The following is a 26,782-nucleotide window of genomic DNA, read 5'->3' as shown; positions in this document are numbered from 1 at the left end:
GAGCCGTTGTCTCCAGTTTGTTCTTTTTATACCATTTTACAAGCTCATGCGAGCAAGTGAGAATCCTTTTAAAGTACTCCAGACACTTGAATCAGGCGCTACATTTCTTTTAAACCAAGAGCTGATGTTTCAGATTGTTTTTGTCGTGGTTCCAGTATGCCTTCTTGATCATGTTAGTGTAATTGTTTGAGCACTTCCTTTAAAAATCCAGCAGTAGATGAAGACCTGAACTTACCAAAGACTATCTGTTGTCACATTGAGATGTTTCTTCTTTATTATGGAACCCATCATTTTGAGTTTGACCTTATTTAACTGTGATAGTTGGAAAACGAGCCGAGCTGGTCTACTCTAAGGGAACGTTTTCTCAAAATAAGGCTTTTGAGAAGGCAGAAGTGAGACAAGTTAAGACTCGCAGACTTCCCATCGAGAAGAAACTTTATTTGAAGGTTCATGGTGATCCAGAATTGATCAAGGTCACTTCCATTACACGTTCAAGTGGATTCTTAACATAAGACAAGAGCCAAAATAAATAAATCAGAAACATTTACAGTAGGTTTCGGGATGTAACGCACTGTTATATCTACAATGCATTACGTCTTTTTTTATGAAAAAGCTCACAGAAACAGAACAACAACATGACATTTAAAGTATGTGGAACCATTAAAAAGAATCTTTGTAAAAACAGTGCAGAATTTTTTACACGAGACAGTAGATGTTTTGATTTGAAGCATAGATGGCACATCTACGTTCATTGGGCTAAACATAGCCAGCACTTTAGTCAGTGTATTTTTTTTAAATGAGCATGATGAGCATTGTTGTTATACCACACATCATGTGTTGCATACATGTCAACTTATCTGTTGGCTTTGCTCCCTGAAATGTATAAAGAACATACGTGTGAAACGGAAACTCCCTACTTTAAATTTTTATGTTGCAACATTTTTATTTTTATGTTGAAAATGACATCATCTTAAAGGGACAGTTCACCCTAAAGTAAATGCTGTGTCACGATTTTGTTTCAAACCTGTATAACTTCATCTTAAAAAAATGAAAATGTTATGAAGAAGGCTTAGAACCGAAGGTCCACATTTACTTTCATTATATATCAAAAAAGCAGTGATGGTGAATGTTGACTGAACTGTCATTCGCTGACCTTCTGTCTTTACATTCTTTTTAAGTCATGCATGTTTGGACCAACGTTACTGTAAATAAATTATCAAATTCAAATAAAGACAAATTTGGCCTGTCCCTTTAATTTCTTCTGATAATTCTTGACATGTTGAGATTGATGTGGCAAATACAGACTTGTCTTGAATCATTTCGCAAGTCAAATCTAGGCAAGACCGTGTCTCTTGAAATATTGCACGTCTTTTGATCGACCCGTTCATCTTTCAGGCCCCAAGAGGTCACACAGCATAAAACATACAGTACAACAATGTGCAAAGGGGAATCCTCAACCAAAGATGCATAGTTACCTGAATAGTTGCATGGAATTATATACATGGATCATGTTTAACATTACAATCCTGTCTGTCAGAACAGAATTTGCCAAAACATTTTATTCTAGACCTGGCCAGCAAAAATCTTAAGGGTCGTTGGATGCCGTTCCAGACATCTTTGACTAATCCAAAAGCATTTCCTCGTGGCATTGAACACCAGAGGGGGCTGTTATCATAGGAGAAACACCTGAAAAAGATATCGACAGCAGCAAGAGAGTTCATGTTTACATTCTCCAGTCACTTAACTTCTCTGTATCTCCGGCGATCGCAGATGTCCGTTTTCACCAAAAATCACAACACACTGGATCAGCAGTGATGGATGGAGGCCATTGACCATTCACACACTTGGAATGCCCTGAGGTCAACCAAACGCCGAGTTTTAGTTTAAAGTGCAACAGCAACCGTTGCTTAGCAGTGGTGAGACCCGGTTATGTGTTCCGCAGCATCTGGCGGTTCCACATGCCACGTTTCGAGTGAAAGTGATGGAAGAAGTTCCTCAGGTAGAGTCGTTCCACCTCCAGCCCTCCCTGCAGGATCCTTAGAAACACAGGAAAACGGAAATCATGATTCTGATAGTTACTCTTCCGTGTGAGACAAAACAAAGGGAAAACTGGAGGCGGCCAATACAAACCAGCGCAGATTCGGCAACATAAGGTGTCTAAATTGAATCAGTTTTTTTTCTAGTCATCGTCAAAAAGCAAGCAAACAAACCGTGCTAGCATAAGTAATGTGGTCAGGAGGACCTTTCTGCCTCCACCTAAGCTCCACCCACAAAAACGTGTCACAGTGTTTAATAACAGTAAAGTTGTCTATAAGCACAAAAACATAAACACAGTTGTATATATATATGTATGTATATTATATTTGTGTCTTAAATATATGCATGTCTGTGTTTATAAATGCAAAATTAATATGCACTGTATATATACTATATATATATATATAGAGTATATTTATATATTACATATACTGTATATTATGTAAACACACACAAATAATAGTTTGACAGCCCTATTCTCAATCTATAAAACTTGTGTCTCGTGACAACATATAATATGATATTTCGTCACGAGACACACTAAAACCAATAAGTGTTTTATGACCTCCATTTGATTACTCTTACATTTATTAACCCATAGGAGTCGTCTGGATTACTTACAGGATGCATGTTAGTGCTTTTTAAAAGAAACTCACATACAATTTAATGATGGATGGATTTTTTTTTATAAAACATCCTCACACACAGTGGCGGTTCTACATTGAATCACTCCCTGGGCGAGATCCCTTCTGGGTGCCCCCCCACCTACTCCCACCCATCCGAGAGAAAAAAAGCCATGTTTTACCATAACTATATAAGTGTAAAACAAACCTTATATTTCTCAATTGCACAAATCCTTCAACAGAACATTTTAACACAATTCTGCACAAATCAGTATAAGTTTTCAGAACTTAAATATACTCTATGTACATAAAAGTTGCAACATATGTACAATCATGATGTAACACGAGCGGAGAACAACAACAATATAAAATATTAAGAATAATATATAAATAAAATATAGAATAGATATTCTAAATAGCACAAATCCTTCATCACACAAAAGCAAATCTAATTATTACACTATTGCACTAAGAACAGAAAACACAAACTAAAACCTGACCTTTCTGGCCTTCCTTGATGCAAAATCATCATTAATGTCATCATACGAAATCTGCCCCTATTGAGTGATTGATACTGATGATAGCAAGGCCAGTGAGCCATTCTTGAGACATGGTTGACCTCAGGTACGACTTGATCAACTTTTGAAAAGCTCCTCTCTGCTTGAGCCACAGTGACTGTCAGAGTAAGTGCAATCCTGAGAACAGTCCAAAAGTTGGAGTAGATCTCTGATAGATCCTTATCATGCATAAAAGTGATAAGTTCAAGGAAGATGCCCTTGAATTTGCAATTGAAATTGACATCAAAAGACAGTAGGCTACAGTATAACTCTTATGAATTGCAAATTTAAATAAACATGCCCTTACATGGCAAATGTCTGTCATCACCCATTAGACGCTATATTAATCTAATCTAAGGGAGGAACAATTAGCTCCTTGGTTACTGCCTCCAGGGGCGTAGTTTGTGGGGGGGATGGGGGGAAGGTAACCCCCCCAATATTCAAATCCATCAGTTACAACCCCTCCAATATTTCAAAATGAAAATCACAGTAGATCAAATGAAAAATATGTAGAATTACTTTATTTCGTGATGATAAATTTGTTCCTTATCAAATATGAGTTTGTCATAATAAATTAGACAAAAAAAACTCCCCCTCCATTGAACCGATTGGTAACGCCCAACCAATGAGTCGCACTTTCACCAAAACAACGCGAGTGGTGTTTCAATGGGAGAGCACACGGGTAACTTAACGTACGCCAAAAATGAATAGAAGTGCTGCACAGCAGACTATATTAAACTGCTGGTCAGAGAGGGATGCAAAAAAAAATAAAGCATGTACTGAGAATGAGGTATAAGAATATTGTGTAATAATAGATAAGTACACACCATATATGTTAGCAAGCTAATCAATTGCAATGTATTTATATATAACTATCAGTATAAAAAGTTACCAAAGCAGCCATCTGTTTTGCTAGTTCATTTTTCAAAAGTGTCTGTAATTATCAATGACAAAAGCATTCACAATGATGTTTGTTTTCTTCCTAAAATAATCTGATTTTTTAACGAATTGGATGAATGAATAATTTAAGTATACTCATTAAAACAGTGAATCGCTGCCGCCTACTGGCGCTTTCAATACTTAATTTCTTTCTTTTTATAATCTCTTCTATGTTAGAATTTTATGAATGAGAACACGAATTTCATAACGTTATGAGGTGTATAATCTCTTAACAAGTTTTTTTAACAGATTTGAGGTAAATATAGCAGCAGGGTAGAAAAGTCAAATTTTCCAATAACAATACACATTAAAAAATTAAAATAAAATAACAGGCAGCATACAACCCCAGATAGCACACGTAAGTCTGCAAGATGTCTGTTAAAGATCACTTCATCTGGAAAGCATCTGCTGTTTACTAACATCTGATAGACATCTATAAGATGTCAGTTTAACATACATTCTAAATCATTACATCTTAAAGACATCTTCTAACAGGAAACGTCCTTTAGACGTATTGCAGATGAGCAAACACTCTAAAAAATACGTCTGCCAGATGTAAACACACACATCAAATAGATGTCTCCGTGATGTCTGTGTGCTATCTGGGAAGTTCAAATAGCAAATGTTCGTCTTTGAAACGTCCTACACATATGTTAATTTCGTTGGCTAATAACAGGGCCCAACATTAACCCCAATGATGGAAATAAATAATAACTTTACTTGTAACAGTTTTGTTGCAAAGCACAATCTTATGGTGAAATTAGATCTCGTGTTTGTTGAGTTAAGACCGAATTATTGTTGTATAAGCATAGCTAGCATCATAGCAAGAAGGCTAACAAACGTCAGAGTTAACGTTACCACCCATTAACATGAGCCCTTCATTGATGACATGGATAACATTACCGTAATCATACAGAGAGAACGTAGTTGCATACCTTTATCTTTTGCTCTTTTCTACTTTTATTTGTTCCTATATTGGGCACCTGACGGTTTAAACCTTTTTCTCTCCATCGCTCTCACTGTGTTTATCTGTCACTTGACAATCAACAGATTTCACAACACTGTCACTCACAACCAGAAGTCAAGACTAAACCACTTCACCTCCACATAATCGTTTTGGATTACCTTTTTTTAATAGCCATTTCACACACACAATTCAGAAAAAAAACATGGAAAATATAGGCTAGTGCTTTAATATTATGAATGAAATGTGCGTTATTTGGAAGAAAGTCAAGGTGTGACTGACTTTAGCCCACTAAATGGCCCCTCCTCCTTGTCCACTCCCTTTGGGAAAGTTGAACTGTCCATCAGGGGATCAGCCCCTCCCCTTTCCACTTTTCACACAGCTTCAGCGCTTCTCAGCAAGCAGGGGCGGCAATTTGCCAATTCCCCACACAGACAGTTATATTATAGATAATAGAAACCCGTTTAGCGGCGCAGATTATTTTTCTTTTTCAAGTGCTTTTGCCGCCCCCCAAGTGTCGTGAAAATGTGCCGCCCCGGGCGGCTGCCCTGTTCGCCCGTGCCTAAAACCGCCACTGCTCACACACTAGCTGGTGTAACATGTCTTACCTGTCCAGTAGTTCCCAATCTTCTCCACCCCAACGGTCTGTAAATTCTTTGGTGTTCATGCCCCCAATAGAGTCCAGGTCTGATTTATAAATGCCCATAAGTCCAAAGCCATTGATCTCCCAGTAACCTGCGCACAAACCAAACATTAGTTACAGTTAGTGAAAATGTAGATATACATCACCCAGAGCCCATCTACTGCATGTCTATGTGTGGTTTTACATCTAAACAGTGATGTGTTTGCAGAATGTCTTGTGTAAAAGCGTGTACCGTCAGGCTCCAGAGGCGAAGCTCCACAGTTGAGTCTCAGGACTATGGGAGCGAAGGCCATGTGACCTTCAACACAATGTTTCCTCACAGTGTCAATGAAGCCAGGTGGAAAATGTATGTGCAGATCACAGAGAAACACAATGCTGTGATCATCCTGACAGACAGACAGAGAAGAAATTTTCTTCGAAACATAATTGGTTCATATGCATTGACGACAAGTGAGGCAATGCCAAATTCTCTTCACGTCCTGATAGCAAACAATAATTTCAGTCAGGTTTATTTTTATTCAGTAGCGCTTGATACAAATTTGCATTGCTGTAAAGCAACTGTACAGAAAATATGTTGAAAAAAGATAGACAGTAAATATATTAAGAATGTTAAGTGAAATAGAATTAGGGAAGGGAAAAAATATTATATAATAACATACATGTACAGTATAAACATGAAAATTATAAAATACACTTTATAACCAAATGAATGGTATTATCGCGAATTTCTTAAAAAAGTGTGTATATATAAATAGCATATAACCATATATAAATATATCCAATAAAATAAATATCTTAATATTTTTGTTTCGTTTCCCGGTACAAATATCTACTAATTCTTGTATCAAGGAACATTAACTTGAGAAACTTGATGAAAAAAATGAATAGCAAAAAAATACGATCCTTGTCTTACGTTAGCAGATATTTCTTTAAGCATAAACCCACTTAATTTTTATAGATAAAAAACACAAAGGTGCACTGTGTAATCTTTTGGAGGATCTATGTACAGAAATGCAATATAATACATAGTACTATGTCTTCAGACGTGTATTACCTTACATAATGAAGCGTTATGTTTTTATGATCTTAGAATGAGCTATTTCTATCTACATACACAGCGGGTTAGCTTTACGTAGAATTTACGCGTTTCGTAAATACACCGTCCCCTTCGACAATGAAGCGAAAATGCGATAATGTCTTCGTCCTGTGAGAGGCACCGTAGTGCTTCGAAAGGGAGGGTGGACGGGTGGAGTGAGCCGTTGGTTGCAATTCACAACCTCAACGCTAGATGCCGCTTAATCCCCATATTGCACTTCTAAAATGACAGACCTATTATTGTAATGATAGGATGTCCCACCGTCCATCACCCTATATATTTGCGTAACTGTGCTCTAACAAAAAACCTCACATTTTTCTTTATGTTAATTATTTACTATAATTATTCTTGTAACGTCATGTGCTTTGTAATATTCTCTCACGGTGAATGAGACATGAGGTCATTCTGAATATATTGAAATGTAAGCATGTGTTTGTGTAACTCACAGAAATGAGATCTATTCCAGCCTGGAGCCCTGCCGATCGTTCAAAGCTTCCGCTCAAGCTGAGATACTGATACCTGAAAGAATATAACATTCATTATATTGTCCTTTGTCTAATGTATATATTCAGGACAGTTCATAAACGGGGTTCATGTTACGATACAGAACGTAAACAGTTTCTCATGACTATGAGATTAAACATACTTGTGGTCAATAAACGCGTTTGCATGTATGTAAAATGTCCTAATATACCTGGGCAGAATGGAATTTTGTAAGGCTTGTTCGATGTCTATATCAGTGCTTTCATAGTCAGTGATGATGATGTTGAAGTTCTGATCTCCGGTGGTGCGGTAAAGTTCCTCCATGTCTGAAATAAACTGCTGTACCCAACGGGCCTGATTCTTCACTGCAGACACACAAACACATGCCCTTAATATTTCTTTGCATATAAAGTTTACATGGCAACTTGAAAATAAAGACCATGCCAAATTTTCATTACGGCAGTACTCCTAGATGTATTGTGGCCATTTCAGTCCAGTGTCTGTTGAATTTCAACAAAATCAAACCCTCAGGAGTGACATAAAATCATTCAACAGCAATGTGAAAGACTGACAACATGCTACAAGATCAGCAGATTCTGTCGCCATCTTTAAGAATCGGCTGAAAACACATCTCTTCCTTCAGCACCTGACCGATCATTTCTGATTTCTATATCTTTTCTACAATATCAAAAAAAGAAGCATGCTTAGATAAACTAAACTTGGCTCTGTACACTGCAGTAGGCTTTGTGAGAGATGTTTTTATGGTTCTTTTGCTTTTTGTTGTCCTAATGTTTGACCCAATTGCTTCCTTTGATTACCCAACTTGGATAAAAGCGTCTGCTTAATGAAAATTGAACTTTCCTAAATACATGTAGAAATATGACTTTGCTTGAATTGAATATGAACTTGTTTTCTTTGCATTATTTGAGGTCTAAAAAAACAGTGAATCTTTTCTGTTATTTTCACCTGTTTCTCCAGTTTTCATTACAACAATATTTGTATTTGAAATTTGGTAGGAATAATGTTAGTAGTTCACAGAATGAAACAAAAATGCATGGATATGAATTGCATTCTATAAATCAGCTAGTTCGGCATGTCACTAGTTCAACCAGTTGAGAGAAATCAGCACTGCCCATCTAAACTTATATAAAAGTATTTTTGTAACAATATCTGACCTGGGATTATGAAGTGGACCGTGGCAGTTGGGTTCCAGAAGAAGCCGGACGGATAGCATAGTATGAGCTTTTCAGTTTTTTGCAGACTACCCCAGTCTTCAACACTCTTCACATAGATGTAGTCAACCAGACGCAGGTGACGCCCCGAAGCCTCCGACAGGTCCAGTTCCAGAAGATATCTACTGCCCCGAGGATAATCAGACCTCTTCTCAATGTTCACGATACGATGTAGAGAAAACTGACTAAACAAACAAAAACCAACCTGATGTCAAGAGATCCATTATTGATAAGAATGACATACTTCCATACTTCTTATGCTGTTAATGAAGTATGCACGGCAGGAAAAACATCTTTTTAAATGTGCATTGTGACGAACACGTTTCGCTCGACCAAGTCCTTCCAAAAGACTCAAAACTTGCACATTCAGGCCCTCAAAACGTTGTTGTACAAACAAAAAAGCCAAAGCACATACAAATAAACGTCCCCTGATTTAGGGTTAGAAAAATCTACCTTGGGTATTTCCTGTCGAGTTTCTTCATGAAAGCGTCCACCACAGTCAAAGCCTCGGATTCGCTGAGCAGCAAGTTTCCAGACACGTTACACTTCAGATCGATCCAATCCGAGCGCATCCTGTTAAGATCGAAAGGTTTCACCTGGAACGTCTGAGCCCAGTTAACTTCCACATCAAACACAGCTCTGTTGATGAAGTCATAGTCCTCTTCCTCGGAGAAACCCTGAGCCATCCAGTCACCATCTTCCTCGTTTTCAATATCGGTCTCTCTTACTGGCATCGCATTATCCTTCACCTCATTTATTCCTCCTTTTCTGTGGTCATGAAAGCGAGCCCAATCTTTGTCATATTCCTCTCTTGGCGGAGCAGTGACATCATCACGCTCACGAGTGAGGTTATGTGACGACGGCTTATGAGGTTTTTGAGTAAGGTAATGAACCAAATTTTGACTCTTGCCAAGCTCGACATTATTCCTATTGTCATCCTTCGAAACACCTATCAGTTTATTATCTTCATATTTTTTGCCGTGTAGCTGTTGTAATGGTGTTGCCTTGACACGATCCCTTTTCAACTTTTTGGTCTTCTTTACTTTTAATGTGTCGGGAGAATTCTCCACATGTTCTCCAATAAAAGCTGTCTTATTACCTGACAAATCAACGATGTCAACACGTTTTTGCTCATCAAACGCGTCAGAATTGGTTCCCACAGCCCCATCCAACGTGGCGACTTTCATTGGCTTGTCAACCTTGTTATTTTTTTTCGACTCATTACCTTTTGGTCTGTTCTCCATCAGAACGGCTCCGTCATTGACTGGAACGCGGTTCAGGTCTCTGCGACTGCTATTGTTGTGTTTGGCCTTAAGAGGCTGGATTTCAATGCCACCATCCTGATTGGCCGACAAGTCACCTAGCTTTTTCACATCTGACCTCCAGCGATCCACTCTTTGAGTCGGTTCTGGACGACCAGAGATCTTCTCCATGCCAAATTTTTTCTGAATCGGCTCGGAGTCTTTTTTGTGACCCTGGTTCCTCACTTCAGAAGGTGAGTTTGGGATGTAATAAAGGTTTTGTTGCGCTGTCATCTTTTGTCGCCGTTTCTTTTTTCTTGTTTTCTGTTGTGTTTTTGGGTACGGTGGTTCCTCCGGGTATTTCTTTGGTTGAGGTTGTTTCTGTATTTCATTCGGTGAGTTGTCACCTTGGATCTGCTCAGGTCTGATGTCCAGCGCTTTGTTTCTCATTTGTCCGTCGTGTTGCTGAACAGAGAAAAGTTTTCGTAGTCCCTGAGGCAAAAAGTCATTAGAATCATCGCCATACTTTGGCAGATAATTGTCATTCTCCATAACTTTCATCTTCTGATTCTTATACGTTTCAGAATCCTGCAATCCTTCATTATCATTTCTTCCCATCTTGATTCCTTGTCCTACCATCCTATCTCCTACAGGAAGATATGTGTGAAATAACTCTTGTGCAGAAAGTACACTACATACTTTTATGGTACACAATTTGTCAGTACAAAATATTTTTAATTATTTGATTTTTGTAATTTTATCATTTTCAACAATATTTTAACTTTCTCTGTCCTGTTCTGGTGGTGGGCAATTCCGTGAAAATGTCAACCTTACCACGAAAAAGTTTTACTATGGTAACAGCACAGATTTTAACATGTGGTGGTTCAAATATCCATGTGAAATCTCTCTTCCAACTTATTTTTAGTTCATGATTTTTCATAGTAAGGTAAGAGCCATTTTCAGGATTGTCACATCCATAACGCTACATATTCCTCATAAATGGACACATGAAAATTAATATAAAGTAACTATTTCATGTTCTATAAAGAGGCATCCCTTCTCCATTCATTGGGTATTATTGCTTCAGGATTGTGCATTTAATTTTACAGAATTCCTACAGAGTTAATCGTCTCCCTAAAACCGCATCCTTCACGCATGTTTATTTCCCATTTTTTAAATATATATATTGTTCATAGACTGACATTTTTTGATGTGTAGACTCTATCAACAAGGGTTCAGTAAAATATAAACAGATGGTTCAATATAATCGTAACAAATTCATTCTCTGAGCATTTTTATGTCACGTCCATAACGCAAAATGTCCATAACGCTAGAATTGTCCTGATGTAACAAAGGCCTAAATATACAGTAACAGGCAACTAAATATAATTTTAACCTATAACATTACAGCCTAACGTGTTTTTTTAACCAATCAAATGCTGTTATACAAAATGATGTCCCGCCTCACACTACCTCCCACTTGCTATACAGCTCCATTCGTAAATGCCTCATTACAGAAGTAAAATTGTAAATGCGGCTCATGTCTGCAAAATGAACCCTACAGATTCACTGTCCTCGATCATACCTCTGAACTTCAAATTCTCAGGAAGATCCATCTGAAGGAAGTTTGTGAAACCGTATCTGAAAGGAAACCATTTAAATGTGATACGCAAAGAGACAATTACAAAATTATTCAAAGACTCTAAAGAATGTACTTAAAGTGTTCACCTTTCCAGATAAAAAGGATTACTGCGGTAAAAACATTTGTTTTCACTCTCCATGTGCGAGAGGCGAGTGTAATCGTTGGGATACACACACGACAGATGCACCTGCAACAGATTATACGCCCCACAAAAATCCATTTAACAACATTTGTTACAAACATCTGAAGACGATCAATTGCAACAAACTTACAGACAGAAATTTACATTTATATTTAGTCATTTTGCAGACGCTTTTATCCAAAGCGACTTACAGAGAGTTCAGGGAGCAATAAGAGATATGTCATACAGGAGCAATAATACAATAAGTTACACCTGTATGTGTGCATAGTAATTGCTGATGTTGTTGGTGTGCATATAGATTTAGATATACAGTACGTGTGTGTGTGTGTGTACTTACAAACTGCAGGCCTTGATAGCGCACCAGAGGATATCCCTTAATAATGTAGCTGGGGTTATATGAACATTTGGGTAAAACCCCTTGCAATCGCATCCTGTCCAGTAATGGAACTACACATACAAGTAAACACATACAAGACAGACATGTTTACTTTTCCACAAGGTGGCTCTGAATTTGTGCGGTTGCCAAATAAACCTTACATGTGTACATTGGAGTGACAGCAAATATTTAGAATTCATTTTTTTATTGTTTCATTCTTAAAGCCCTCTAGCACCTAAGGCTATATTTATGGCGAGAACTAGTTAAAGGCAGAACATCATTCAATGTCATGCACTCTGACAACTTAACATGTTATACTTAACATTTGAATGCGCTGGCTTCTCATGCTCGACATGTTCAACTTGTTAACAAACGAGTTGGACGTATAACGTATTTCTGTGCTTGATACACTCCCCCAGCACTCAAAGTTTTTTTATAAGTCTGGATCCATTTATTGGGCAATCCTCCAAGAAAAGCAAGCTGTTCTGTTCCAACTCTATTTTCTTCTCTACTCTTTAAAAAAAAAATATATATATATACATGAATGAATGGTTCTGTATACTGTGTTATGTTATCTGAGACCAGTCTTCTTTTTTTGATTGCGCTTATGCTTTTGTTGTACTTATGCTGTCCCAATTGCTTCCATTGCCTACCCCACCTGTAAGTCGCTATGGATAAAAGCGTCTGCTGACGCTAATGACTAAATGTAAATGTAAAATGTAAATGTAATGCCCATGGCAAGGCAAAAGAAATAGCCCACCCACGCGACAGACGAGCATAGGAAGACCCACTTATCAAGAATGGCTGCACTGTGTCAATATTGGCTGCGCTGTGAGCCTGCAGCTCGTTACTCTTGCGATAGTGAGAGAAGTTGAGGTGTGTTTGTTCGGTCTCGGCATTTCAGTGATGGATGTTATATAAACGGTGCATATAACACTGGATTTAGAGATTGTTTGAAACTGATAGATGGATAGATGGAGCGGTCTCAGCGCTAAAAGATGCCGGACATGAACTGCACGCGGTAGGTCAAACTAAGTCATGTGTCTGTGTTTTGTTGGCAATCAGCGTGTGTATGTGTATAATGTAAACAACACGAAGGGATAATGCGATGATGTGCCGTATCTCTCTTTTATACATTTGATAAAACTAAATACTCTTCGAAGTAACAAAGTATGCAATACTACTGTATAGGCACTCAAGATTAATCTGAGTTTGGCAAAAACTCCCTGTGTTAGGTCTTTTCTAAACACAAGTCGATCCATACAAAAGGGGAGGGACAACTTGGAATCCAAGATGCAAATATAATAAAAAACTGTAAAAGTATATATTATTTTATATTAATAATATTTCCATTTATAATTCAAAACAGCATATGAGAGATGTATCTTCATTGTTATATTTTACACATTTTGTCATGTCACACCATAGTTTGGACACCTGTATGGTTCATTCGCCAACCACCAATCTATATGAAGCGAAGTATTCTTTTTGCAAAATGAGTACTTAAATATAGTTAAATAAAGTTTCCAGTACACAGTAAAATGAATGAAAGTTTTACAATTTGATTGACTATGGAAGCTTAGTTTCTTACTCTTATGAAATGAGTCGCGTGGATCTGGTCTCAACATGTCCGCTCCATGGGGTGGAGCCTGAGAAAAACTGTTGGGTGGAGCTACATGACTGGCAGCAGTCTGAGGAATATGACTGACATCACCTGCCTTCAGAGAGGACTCATCTACACGCAGACACCCACGCACGCACACACACAAAAGGGTCATTGGTTATTATCTAGTACAAATATACAGTACCTTTACACACATATTGCATACAATTTTGAGATAACCTATTACATTTACCACACTATGTAGTACACAGTCACAGCACACTGCGTTGGACACTATATCCCATAATGCAATGGACATTCTATTTCCAGTGTGACAAATGACAAACGTCTGCCACATTTTTGACATTTCTTTCTAGACTGTCAATATCTGTGAAGACTGCCAAAAGACACTGACAACTGCATGAAAAAAGCAAAACAAGCGTCTTTGTTTTCAACATGCAAACTGCTTCGACGAATTCAACATGGGTTTACAACAACACAACAGATTACGCTTTCATTAAACACCTATCATTTTGCAATGATTACTGTTTGATTTTAAAAAAGCTGGTAGTATTTGACTTCATAGTAAGTCAACACACACACACACAGAATGGCACTCTTTCCTTGTTACTAGTGTCTTTGCACACCTAGAAAAACACAGTCATACAACCAAATATTGACATAGATTAACGCAAATGCCTGTGTTGACACACTACAGCTGAACCAAAAGGAGACGACAACCACGCACACAAGCACTTATGCCATTGGAGGCCACACCATCCTTAGCTCTATTTCAGGGTGTGTGTGGACAGGAACAGCTATTCCAAGCGTCCCAACGATACCCTGACATTTCTGAAACCACAGATTAAAATAACACACAAACACACTCACTGGTGTAGAGAGAGATGTACTTGGAATCGATGATTGAAAATTCCCTTCCAGCCTGTTTGAGTTGCCACTGTAAGTTAAAACAGAGTATAGTCACATACAGTACAACAATCACAGTATAATAAGCAAAGTAAATGATAACACAACCATTAAACAACCATTGGACGACGCACTCACCGCAACCTCTACGTGATCCGTCCCGTGATCATCCTGTTTATGGATAAGCTCGAAGAAGTATTTCCTGTTCATCTGAAGACTGTGAATCATGACACATTTTGAATCAGAACAAATCGTGTACAAAGTACGAGTCTATAGACTTTTTCAAAAGCAACAACATAAACAAACGTTAGTTAGCAAAAGAATAACAAGAAATCACATTAAAAAGTATTGCACGGAAGCATTACTTTGGGTTCCCAGTAGAAGGCTAAACTTAAGACAAAGTTACACAACCCATTGAACAAACTGTTTATTTTATTAATATAAACTAATATTAATATAAATTAATACAAATATTTATATTATTAGCCACTAGCCGGACATATCAACAAACAGACCGGAAGTTAACTTCGGGGCAAGTGCGTGCGTCCGATGAATCCGCCTACAAAACATTACTAGAAATCTGGGTTTCGTGAAAGATTGTGAATTCAAATCAGTGTTAGGAGTGCAAATGAACAGTCACTGGGAAAGTTAGACAAGAACCGACTCAGATATGAGATCCATCCAGACAAGACTTGGTCTGTAGACGAGTGTAAAAAAGTACTAGGAGCATGTATTCGCCAGAACAATGTGAAAGGCATTATCTGCTGCCACAGATATTTTGGTTTCCTCTTTTACTAAGAAATTGAACCGCGACAAACGTGCTGATGTGGAAGAAGTAAGTCAGCCTGAGAACAATTATCCTGACTTAAAAGCTTTCTTTGAAACAGATGCAGCCGTTCAATCAGTAACTGATGTGACTGTAGATTCAGTGAAAGTATGTGGCTTTACAGTAAAAAAAGTAATCGGATTACAGTAGCGGGTTACTTCTAACGCGTTACTGCCCATCAGTGCTAATGAATCAAGCAAAAGTCATTTCTGTCACCTCTTCTCGTTGGGGAAATAGGTTAACAACCCTCACAGCCCCGAACATTGTTTTACAGCGTTGCGCCACTCACAAACCCATGTAATGACTGAAGTTGTGTAAGAGGATGTCGGCGAAATGACTCATGATTGTGTTACACTTACATACGCACCTTACATAACAGAAACTCCCATAGAGAATGCAGAATAGGAGTTGTAATTTGATGGTTCAGCTCAAGTCATTGAAGGTAACAGACGAGCAGGTTATGCAGTGGTAGCTTCAGGTCATCTTTAAGATCATTTTTCAGCTCAAGCTGCAGAACCAGTAGCCTTAACTAGAGCATGCACGCTAGCTTCAGGATCAGTTGCAAATTATGCTTTTGGGGAAATTCATAATTTTGGTGTCATTTGTCAAAGTAGACAGTTTCTAACCTCTCCTGGATCCTTCATTAAGCATAATGGATTAGTAAAAGATCTGATGTTTGCCATGAAACTTACAAAGAAATGATCTGTGATCAAAGTGAAAGCACATCTCACAACTAATACTACGGAAGCAAAATATATAGATTTATGTCATAGGCAATGACATCCTGAAACTGGATTCACTAAATCAAGTCCTGCCAAACATAAAAAAATCAGGTAACGGTTTTCTTTTGTTATTTTAAATGTAGATGCGCGACAAGCACGCTCCGATTGTCAGAGATGCGCCTGCGGTGCTGACGCGTCTAAAAAACGGCAGCGTCGCACAGCATGTGAATCGTGACAGAGAAGAATATTTCAACTTTTTAGAATGCCGCACACGTGTCATGTCACAAAAACCAACCAGCCAATATAGATAAGCTCAATGAAGATGGAGACACAGATAATCACAACATAAATAAATCTAGTAGCAGACTTATTGCAAGGTATTTTCAGTGTACGGTATATAATCCATTTATCCTGTTTTTACCTCCTCGCCTCGTCATGGTTGCTTAACGACGACAGACGCCAGAAGACCACAAACACACAAAAAATTCTGCACGATTTTAGACACGAATTGCGAATCGCCCCTAAAGAGTTCTTATTCAAAAAAATTGCTCTTGTTCTTTATAAGGACATCTCTAAAGCTGGTTGTGCTTGTTTTTTTCTCCAGGTTATTTCCTCTGGGGACAATTTCAGAAACTTTTCCTACATAATTGTAGAAGAATAAAATGACATAAAAGTACAGTATTTACATTTACGTATTTGGCAGACGCCTTTTCCCAAAGCGACTCGCATCACATTATACTGTACACTTCACCTGTGTAGTTAATTTCACGGAGTATATTATTAACTTTAGTTTACTAATGTAAATCTGCTTGTAACATTATTCAAATATTATTTACATTTAAGTAGACTACATATTTATTTACATTTTTAATTTGTGTGGTTCAACGTATCTACTGCAGATTTTTTTAAATAGTTAATAAATTAATAGTGTAGTATACAGAAGTATTTTGTTCATGTGTGCAAATAGAGTACTATTGTTTAGTAAAGGACGGAAAACATAGAATCCAGAAAATTAAAACAGAACAATTTGGGAAAAAATAACGGATTTCTTATTGTTGTTGTGTCATCCCTCCTATTGCAAGCCATATCTCTCCGGCCCCTCATTTGGGATCCCTTTCATGAACTGGCCCCCATGACAAACTAATTGAATTGCCCTTTATAAAACAATGCAGACACGCTATAAAATGCAGGGCTGGGTGCATGTTAAGGGGTTCTGAACTTACGTAATGAAATTGGATGTCTGACTGGCATATTTCCCATATTCCCCTGGGGCGGTCCATTCTCTGCCTGTCTGCAAATGCACATATCAAACGGGATTGAGTAAATATACTACATGTGTTAAACGAATAAAGGAACAATCGTTAACATCGGTCTAACGTACCTTTCCGACGTAAGTGCAAAGCTTTAGATTGTCTGGATTTTCATCATCACTAAGCCAAAATTCGCTGTTATCATCGGATGCAACTGCGAACTTGAAGTCACCTGTTGAACACAGGAAATGTTTAACTGCGGAACATCGAAGATCTTATACCCTGCAAGCTTTGTTTGTGTGTGTTACAGACCGTCAGTATAAGGATGTATATAGCCAAATATCCTGAGGCCATAATTGGTCCAGCTGGGCGACACGGCTAGTTTTCCAACAGTGATACGAGACTGGATAAAAATACAGTGCATACATAATTAATAAAGACTTATACTGGACTGGAGTGTAAAAAAATAAATTAGACAATATTTACTTATAATGACCCCTAAGGTTCACTTAAAAAAACACAATACATTACAGTATTTATTGGACAATGTTATTTGGAAACAGGGCAAACAAGAGTGTATCAGGGAATAAGGGTTTTATTCAAATATACAAAAACTGTATAGAAAACAAAAAGCTCAATGGAAATAAAGCAAACAAATTTCTCTTTATTTCTTAATTCTATTTCTTACTTAATTTAAAATTATAAAGGCACCAATGGTTTCTGGTATTCCAGAAAGCATTAAATGGACAAACACAATTAAAAATTTTGACCCTGGATCACAAAACCAGTCTTAATAAGCACGGGAACAAAAATACATTGTATGGGTCAGAATTATCTATTTTTCTTTTATGCCAAAAATCATTAGGATATTAAGTAAAGATCATGTACCTTGGAGATATTTTGTAAATTTCCTATCGTAAATATATAAAAACATTATTTTTGTGAGAGGGTGGCCTGCCACAGTGCCCCTGTATAACAACTTCAAAGGCAATTTTCTCAATATTAATTTTAAAGTATTAAACGGTTGTATCTCAGCCAGGTGCCTACATCGATATAAAGCTTATTTATTCAGAAAAATTGACCCATAAGACTGGTTTTGTTGTCCAGGGTCACATATGACTTGTCATTCTTCTTGCTAATACATTTTCCAGGAAAAGAAAGACTGTAAATATTTAACTCGAAAACCTTCAAAAGGTTTATGTTAAGGGCTTAACCCACAAGACGAGGATCTGTAAAAAGAATATTCTCAATTGCCGTTTACTTAGAATACAGATTTTCTCACTCAGTTACCGTCAATAAGTGTCCTCAGTTTGCCAAGAGAAATACTGAAGGCAAACTGAAGAACTTTAGAACAAATATTCATCCAAAAAAGACAAACAGGATCTGGTGATGTTCGTTTTAAAATGCAAAACAACTGCAAGCGGCCCAACGCTTCAAGGAGTAGTTCACTTTAAAATCACAATTTCATGATAATTCATTCCCCCACATGTCATACTGTGAGTTTATTTCTTTTGTCAAAAACAAATCGAGGCTTTTGAGGGAAGCCTTCCAGGGTTCTTATCTACAGTATATAATGCACTTAAACGGGGGGCTGCTGGTTAAGGTACAAAGTTTCATCGCAGCTTCAAAAGGCTGTAATGGACACCAGCCAATAAATAAGGGTGTTGTCTAGCAAAACGATAAGTGATTTTCCAAGAAAACTCAAAAATGATATACCTTATAAACATAAATATATCGCCATAAACCATATATTTCAGTTTAAAAAGTATATAATTGTTTTGTTTTCTTGGAAGGTTTTCTCTCTTGAAATGACCCGCGGTGCTCGGGGTAGTCCGAAAAGTTGAACTATTTCCATCTCTATTCCATCTAGAAAATGTGTTTACGCCTGCCGCAGGTCTACATTTAAAATATGGGGCCTTATTCATTGGCTGGTGTCATGTAGAGCCTTTTGAAGCTGCGATGAACCTGAAAATTGGACCTTAACCAACAGCCCCCTGTTTAAGTCAATTATATGGATAAGAACCCTGGAAGGATTACCTAGGTATGACATGTGGGTGCGTGAATTATCATAAAAATTACATTTTAAAATTGAAATTTGAGAGGAACGCAAACATTACACGCACGTGTGAGTGTACATACATGAGGATAAAGTGGATAATGTAAATTCTTCCTCAGCTGAGCTACAGACGGGCCACACCAGTCCTCGAACACATGAAGATTAACCTGTCCTTTATACTGAAAACAAAAGCACACAAATAAACACATCACACAAACACAGAATCAACACGAATCTAAAGATCAATGTGTGCGACTACAGAAATAAAGAACTATTTGGATGAATGTCCAACATTAAACTTAAAAAGTATAAACAGTATATGTTTTCGACATCTAATATCATTGTATTCTTTTTTTAAGCAAGGAAATATATGGTTCATCTGTATGATCTTTATTTAGTACCGTTATATTCATTACCTGCACTTCTCTACACTAGGGGTGTGAAACGATTAATCGCGATTAATCGGACCCAGAATGAAAGTTTGTGTTTACATAATACATGTCTGCGTACTGTGCATTTTTATTACACATTTATAAATACATACAAATTCATATTTATATACTGTATTTACTATGAAATATTTGCATGTACAGTATATATTTATATAAACATTTATATAAACATTTAATAATTTTCCTTAAATATATAAATGAATTTTTATGCTTAAATATAAAATTAATATGCTAGGGACACAGACATGTATTATGTAAACTTAAACCTTTTTTTCTGGATGCGATTAATCGCAATTAATCGTTTAACACCCGTACTTTGTACAGTACATTTAATCTCAAAACATCAACATTTGTGTATGTGTGAACAGCTGTTTGTGGTTTTGGTCATGGTGTGCATCTTTAAGCATTATTACCTCCGGTTTCCATTTCTGTGGATTGTTTTTTGAAGTCCAGTATTGTTTATGATTATTAGAGATGTGATCGCCTCCAACCTGTGACATACACACATGCATTATATTTGGCATTAAAAACCAATCGAATCCATGCATTACTTTATTTTACTTACTATACCTGCAGTATGCATATTTACATTTATGCATTTAGCAGACGCTTTAGAGCATCTTACATTGCATTATACTGTTCATTTGTTTCTAATTATGAGCATCCCTGGGATCCAACCCATGACCTTGGCATGCTCTTACCACTGAGCTACAGGAAAGCATAAAGTTTAAACTATGCAAAATTGTATGCATCTCTGAAATAATGCAATGCTGTGTTCACACATCCATTTCCAGTGTGACGAATGAACAGGAAAGTGTTGAGAATCTTGGACGAGTTGACCTTTTCTAGACCAGTGGTTCTCAAACTTTGCCACCACTAGTGGTACTTGAAGAGACCCCTGGTGGTACTTGACATGACAGAAATGTTTTAACTTATTTTAATTTACATTTCGTGTTTTAAATACAATTTCAAATGTTTTATATATGACCGATAAAAACGGAATACATCTCAGCCTTTGAGCTATTTTAATATAGTTGAATGAATGATTGTTTATTTATCTTTGGTCGATGTAAATCAGGCGCGTGACAGGCAGCTCAAACACAAAGCGGGAGCAGACAGGCGCTTGTGTGCCTCTCACTCTTCCTATGAGCTGAGTGTAAATTAAGATTCTTGTTTATTTCTGAACTTGAACCGCTGTTTAATGCACTTCTACAGGGACCGGACGGTTATTGTTGTAAAACGCTTATTCAATGCGCGTCTGCATCTATTTGAGGTGAAATCAAATCAATGCGATTTAGGTTTGACGTGCCGCTTGAGTCTCTGTTCCTTATAAACAGCTGTTCTCTTGATGCTTACGTATACCTATATGCATCTATCTTCTGTGTTAAATATTCTTTCCACGTTGTTTTGACTTTAATATAGGTTTGTAGTCTTACTGCAAGTCCCCACAAAGTTAATAAATGACCCATAAAAGTCATTTCCAGAGCTGTTTACAGTGCACTACAGAAAATGGTTTCCTGTCCACTATTGCTGTTGACTAGCTTAAAAAACATGGAACAAAACTTTTTTTTATTTAGTTTGATAACAACTAGTCAATAAAGATTTATAATTAATACATTAGAATTGGAGGACAAGGTGTAAAGATAATTAAGTGTTTATCATGCGATTCGGTCATTAGGTTGTACTTGGAACAACTACTTTTATCAAAGGTGATACTTGATCTGAAAAGTTTGAGACGGCTGTTCTAGACCTTTCTAGATTTAGTTAATTTGATTAGCAAGAGTAACAGCGCTTCATACTAAATGGGATTAAGAATTCAGTATAATTGGACACCACAAGCTTAATAAAATATGCAACATGTAGCCTACAAATATTTACTTACAGATCAGTATACCTACAAGAGAAACACCACAAGCAGCACGATAGCAAGCAATGTGACTGTTTCAAAAGACACAAATGAAATAAAATAATAAATAAATACAATTAAAATACGTGCGCAGTATTAACTATACTGCACAGTTTGTGTCCAGCCTGATCTCACTGGAATTTGTAGTTGCAGGAATTCTTACGATCAGAATTATGTGAAAATTTGCAATATTTAAAAATAGAAATAAAGAAGCCCCATCACTGACTGATATCGGCACAAAAGCAGACCTTACTGAAACGTGTTTTATACGAAGAAGCCACTCCATAAAATAGTTAGGAATTGTCATGAGATTGTGATGAGGTGTCCGTGCCCGGGTTGTTACCTCAATCCCAGCAGCAGATTTGGCCCAGACGGCATCTTCACTTTGCGGTGTTACGCCTTAAAGAAAAACAGAGTAAATATTTTATCAAACAGCCAATTAATAAAAAAAAAACACTGCTGTCGAAACCGTGCGAGATTCACGAGTGACATTAAATTGCCATTGATGGTTTTCAATTTCTGCAGATTAACTGAAACCGATTCCACGTTCACATGAATCTTTAACATATGGGAAAGAATTAACGTAGACACAACTCTCCGCAATACAAACAATCCATCTCTGTCATTTTCTCCATCACACGTCTCAAAATCATGTTACTTTTTACTTTTTTTTAGTTATGTATTAAAGATATTTAGGTGACATGGGATAGTTGTTGTCTAGGTCCCGAAAAGTACTAAAGACATTGTTAAAAAACACTTTTGATTTCGAGATGAACTTTTCCTTTAAATAAAAAACATGATTTGAAATAAAGGGCGTATTACAGATTTCAAGGCAATGGGATAAAACAGGATGTCTATGGGGGTTCATGTAAAAAAAAAACTTGTCTGGTGTTCATGTTGTTGTTCCAAAATCCAATGCTCGTGTTTCTAGTATTCTTTATGTTGAAAATATTTAAAACATTGAAAAAGCATGGTGAACACATTTCCTTTCACATCTCAGACTTAAAATATGTGTGTGTGTGTGTTTGTGCAGAGAGAGAGATGTCCAAGTGTGCTTAACCTCACCCTTCCACACTGGCGTCATAAAACAAGAAACAGTGGAAATGACGCCTCACCTTACAGTCACCTGACCTCCGAAGCCATTGAGCAAACAACGCTGGGAGGGCGGGATTTTATGGTCTGTGTCTTCAGGTGGTATTTGCATGTGGGCTGGCGAGTAAACTTCCTTTGTTTGTGTGGGAACACATGAGTTTCAAAAGAGAGACCAGTAAATCTCTCTATCAACACACCCACATTCTAATATTTCTATTAGAAAGAACATTGTCTTTCTCCTACCAAATCTTTTCTTTCACCGACTTCCCTAGAAGTCAATGGAAGGCACTGGAGGAATGTAGAGTTTGTTTAAAAGAGGGAAAAACAGAGAAACAGAGAGACTGAGAGAGAGACAGAGAGAGAGAGATACGGAGAGAGAGAGAGAGACACAGAGAGAGAGACGGAGAGAGAGAGAGATATATATATATATAAAGAGAGAGAGAGAGAGAGAGAGAGACGGAGAGAGAGAGAGAGAGAGAGAGATATATATATATAAAGAGAGAGAGAGAGAGACGGAGAGAGAGAGAGAGAGAGAGAGAGAGAGAGAGAGAGAGAGAGAAGGAGAGAGAGAGAGAGAGAGAGAGAGAGAGAGAGAGAGAGAGAGAGAGAGACTTTTGACTTTTAAAATCTCTTGAATCACCAGAAAATTTATATTTTTTTGCTCTTTTTTTACTTTTATTTTATTTCCTTTTTCTCCCTTACTTCTATTTCTATAAAATTGCAATACATGTCAGAGAGAGAGAGAGAGATAGACTCTATGCCCTACGCACCTGCTCTTTGAATGAACAGCAAGATATTTTTTCTTACATGAACATTTGTTAACTGTTGCTATAGGACCACCCGTGCAAAAAAAATCAAGGGTCAAGGGTCAGTCGCAGGAGTACGCCACTTCACACTGACCTACAAAAAACACTTGTGTGTGTCCCAACTCACACACACACATAAAAAGCCAGAGCACATCACATGTCTTCTCTCTGTGGAAAATGACTCTACAAAGATAAAGCAGGATCTTTATCTGCCCAAAATACCTGAGATGACAGAATTGTTGTTTTACATGTAGCGTAAACAAGATGAATGAGTCAAATAATCAAATGTGCAGTTTCTGTTTGACTAGATATTATATCAAGCTCAAAATTAAACGGCCATTATTGTTTTCTTCTGTTCACACTGCATGCAAAGTTCAGCCAAAAAAAGAGTTTCATCATTTATATCATCACTCTCATCTCACTCAGCAGAACACGATAGAAGATATTTTGAAGAACGTTGGTAATCAAACAACATTGATCCCCATTGACTTCCAATGTAGGAACACAAAACCACTGAGACATTTCTCAAAGAATCTTCTTTTGTGTGCCACTGAACATGTTTCGATCCACATAAGGGTGAATAAATGCACTTGCATGTTGTCACATGCTCAACAGTTGCTGGTTTGCTTTGTGGTGGATGAGAGGGGCTGGGCGAGTTCACCGGCAGAGACGATGACACCTCCACAGACATTAAAAGTACAATGTATAAATGTGTTTTCATTGGCCCGGTTTCACAGACAAGGCTTTGTTTAAGTACTGGCTTAGACTACACCTTAGATAAATTAGGATATTTAAATCACTTACATTTTTTTTAATAAAATACATTACTTAAGACAAAACAATTGCACTGACATATTTTCAGATATCCAGGGCAAGTTACTTTCATTTAAGACAGTTTAAACATTCATTTTAGTCTGGGACTAGCTTCACGCCTTGTCTGTGAAAGTGACCCATAGACTTGCAGTGTATTATGGGATTTACATTTACATTTAGTCATTTAGCAGACGCTTTTATCCAAAGCGACTTACAAAGAGTTAGGGAGCAACAAGCGATGTCATACAGGAGCAATAATACATTAGGTGCCAATACAAAGTTACTGGTTTCAACAAAAGCTAGAACACTACCTGTTGAGAGAAAGGGTTTTTCATGATGGGGATTGACACGATTGGCCTAGTCACCTGAGAAATCGCTTACCTACGTTTTTGTAAAACCTGTGTAGTGTTCACTTGGAGCTTTCACACATTAGATGGTGAAGTAGATAATATAGTTGAAGTGCAAAGTGTGTAGTGGACACACCTAAAGCTTGTGGAGAAATCTGGAATTTAGCACCGCATTTAACCATTGGACCTTAATAACAAATCTAAATTGTTCTTTAATCTAATTTGTATATAATTTATCAAGATTTAACCAATAACGCACACTTTAATCTGCTCAATTTAAGCAACATGAAACCATTTTATACAGCAGGAGCACAAGGCACCTTAGCTCAGGGACATAAAGCTCAAGTGAAGAACATAGCAGGTGTTCACAGGAACGTCATGTGATTTTCTCTCCGTCCGTTGGAACAAGGAACTTACAGTAGATCACAATCGAGAATGAAGCCTGAAACCAAAATTCCCCAATCAAATCGGCGCTCGCCGACCGTCCAGTGATCTTATCTGATATATGATTACCTTAACAGGTAGTATTCAATCTATGGTCATTTAATATGTCCATCAGCGGGCGGGTGCGGGTGTGGGTGTGACTCCGGCTTTGCATCCCTGACATGACCTCTAACTACACGATGAACCCGTGCCGCAGGTCACCTGAGCCATCTGGTTTGCTCAGTCACACAACAATCTCTTTGTATAGCATTTGTAATATGAGAACGGGACGAAATCAACCAACTTTCTTGGCCAAGTCACCCACCATCTCCACAACTTAACTGCTTGTCCATTCTAAACCTCGAACGCACAACTCATTATGGAATGATCCCATCACACACTCGAGCGAATCCTGACATTGTCACGAGAAGGTCGCAGCCCAACTGATGACAACAAGTGCAAGCAAGATTCAAGACCTGTGAATAATAACCGCTTAACCTCAGTTCACAAACCTGACCAACCAGAAATTCAAATATAATGTATAAAATAAAAGAGGGTGCAATTTGTTTATATAAATAGGCATTAGAGTGTACAGTGGTTTGGTAGAATTGACTGTAATAAAATGATGGATGGATGTAATGTAAACAGTAGGCTACAATGGAATAAAACGATGAATAGGAATTTTACAAACACCCATATAAACCAACAACTGTGTAAAAACTACAGTATAAAGTGCGTTTTAAGCCTTATTCCATCATGGATATAGAAAAGTTTCCATTAAATCCAACACAATTCCCATTATAACCATCAACACTTCTATGACGTCTTCCATTGTTTTTTCAAAACAAGTGCAAACTCAGTCATCAACTCACCGGTTGCGCTCCAAACACTGGTGGCCATGAGCTCCAAATAAGCAGCCAGAAATCCCACCATCAGCACCGCCCCGAAAACAATGTACTTTCCATTGCGCTTGAATTTCCGCACGGGGAGAAAGTTTAGCATCTTCTTTAACTCCGGTTTCAGGTCTCACACGACTCCGAATCCGCTGGAAGATCACGCGTGCAGGCTTTCCTGCCGTCAAACATATCAAACCTCCGGCGAAACTCTCATTCCGCGATCAGCGTCCACCACTCCATACCATCAACACGCAGTGCTCGAGGAGACCACGCCCTCTCCTGTGACGCCGCGTGGCCCTGAAGAGGTAAACTTGAGCTCCAAAAGAAGTTTTTGGTGAAGGTGCGTGCAGGTGAATGTAGCGGGTAGTCCAGTTTAACCCGTCTAACCAGTCGCCGCTGGTTTTGCATCCTGGTGTTTTTCACCTGTCTTTGAATAGAAGAGGCACATCCGCACCGGTGCAAACCATCAGGTGCTGAACTGATGCAGATGCATGAGTGTGTTGCCTGGGGACTATTGGTGTCCCTGCTGGCCTCCGAGTTGCCAAGTGACACAGCATGCAGGCACTGCACATAAAACCTCCAGTTCTCTTGATTCCAGAGAGATGTTTGTTTTTGAAGAACTTGAATCCAACAGATATCATGACGCATCAACAATAGCCTTCCAGACATGATTCAACGTTTGTGTGAC

The 26,782-nt window shown here is 37.8% G+C and overlaps 1 protein-coding gene across 1 annotated transcript; it reads right to left on the bottom strand.

Moving 5' to 3' along the window:
- Positions 1 to 423: 423 nt before the first annotated feature.
- Positions 424 to 26,718, bottom strand: b4galnt3b (beta-1,4-N-acetyl-galactosaminyl transferase 3b). Its single transcript, XM_056766153.1, has 20 exons — positions 26,071 to 26,718; positions 22,061 to 22,116; positions 20,225 to 20,302; positions 19,443 to 19,538; positions 17,616 to 17,706; positions 17,435 to 17,535; positions 17,277 to 17,344; positions 14,644 to 14,722; positions 14,470 to 14,536; positions 13,567 to 13,710; positions 11,937 to 12,046; positions 11,544 to 11,644; positions 11,401 to 11,456; positions 9,028 to 10,462; positions 8,518 to 8,759; positions 7,554 to 7,707; positions 7,306 to 7,378; positions 5,996 to 6,149; positions 5,729 to 5,855; positions 424 to 2,036 (listed from the first exon to the last, which is right to left on the bottom strand). Exons 1-20 carry the CDS (start codon positions 26,198 to 26,200, stop codon positions 1,928 to 1,930), a joined length of 3,471 nt encoding a protein of 1,156 aa, XP_056622131.1. The 5' UTR covers positions 26,201 to 26,718; the 3' UTR covers positions 424 to 1,927.
- Positions 26,719 to 26,782: the final 64 nt, after the last annotated feature.

Source organism: Triplophysa dalaica, chromosome 14 (assembly GCF_015846415.1).
Source record: "Triplophysa dalaica isolate WHDGS20190420 chromosome 14, ASM1584641v1, whole genome shotgun sequence".
Taxonomy (NCBI): domain Eukaryota; kingdom Metazoa; phylum Chordata; class Actinopteri; order Cypriniformes; family Nemacheilidae; genus Triplophysa; species Triplophysa dalaica.
This window is presented reverse-complemented; position numbering and strand designations above follow the sequence as displayed.

Coding starts and splice junctions, on each gene's coding strand:
- b4galnt3b (XM_056766153.1), bottom strand. CDS start 26,200: ATGCTAAACTTTCTCCCCGTGCGGAAATTCAAGCGCAATGGAAAGTAC. Junction 22,117..26,070: donor CAGTGTTTGGAGCGCAACCG/GTGAGTTGATGA, acceptor TTTTTCTTTAAG/GCGTAACACCGCAAAGTGAA. Junction 17,707..19,442: donor ATTATCCACTTTATCCTCAT/GTATGTACACTC, acceptor ATTTTTATCCAG/TCTCGTATCACTGTTGGAAA.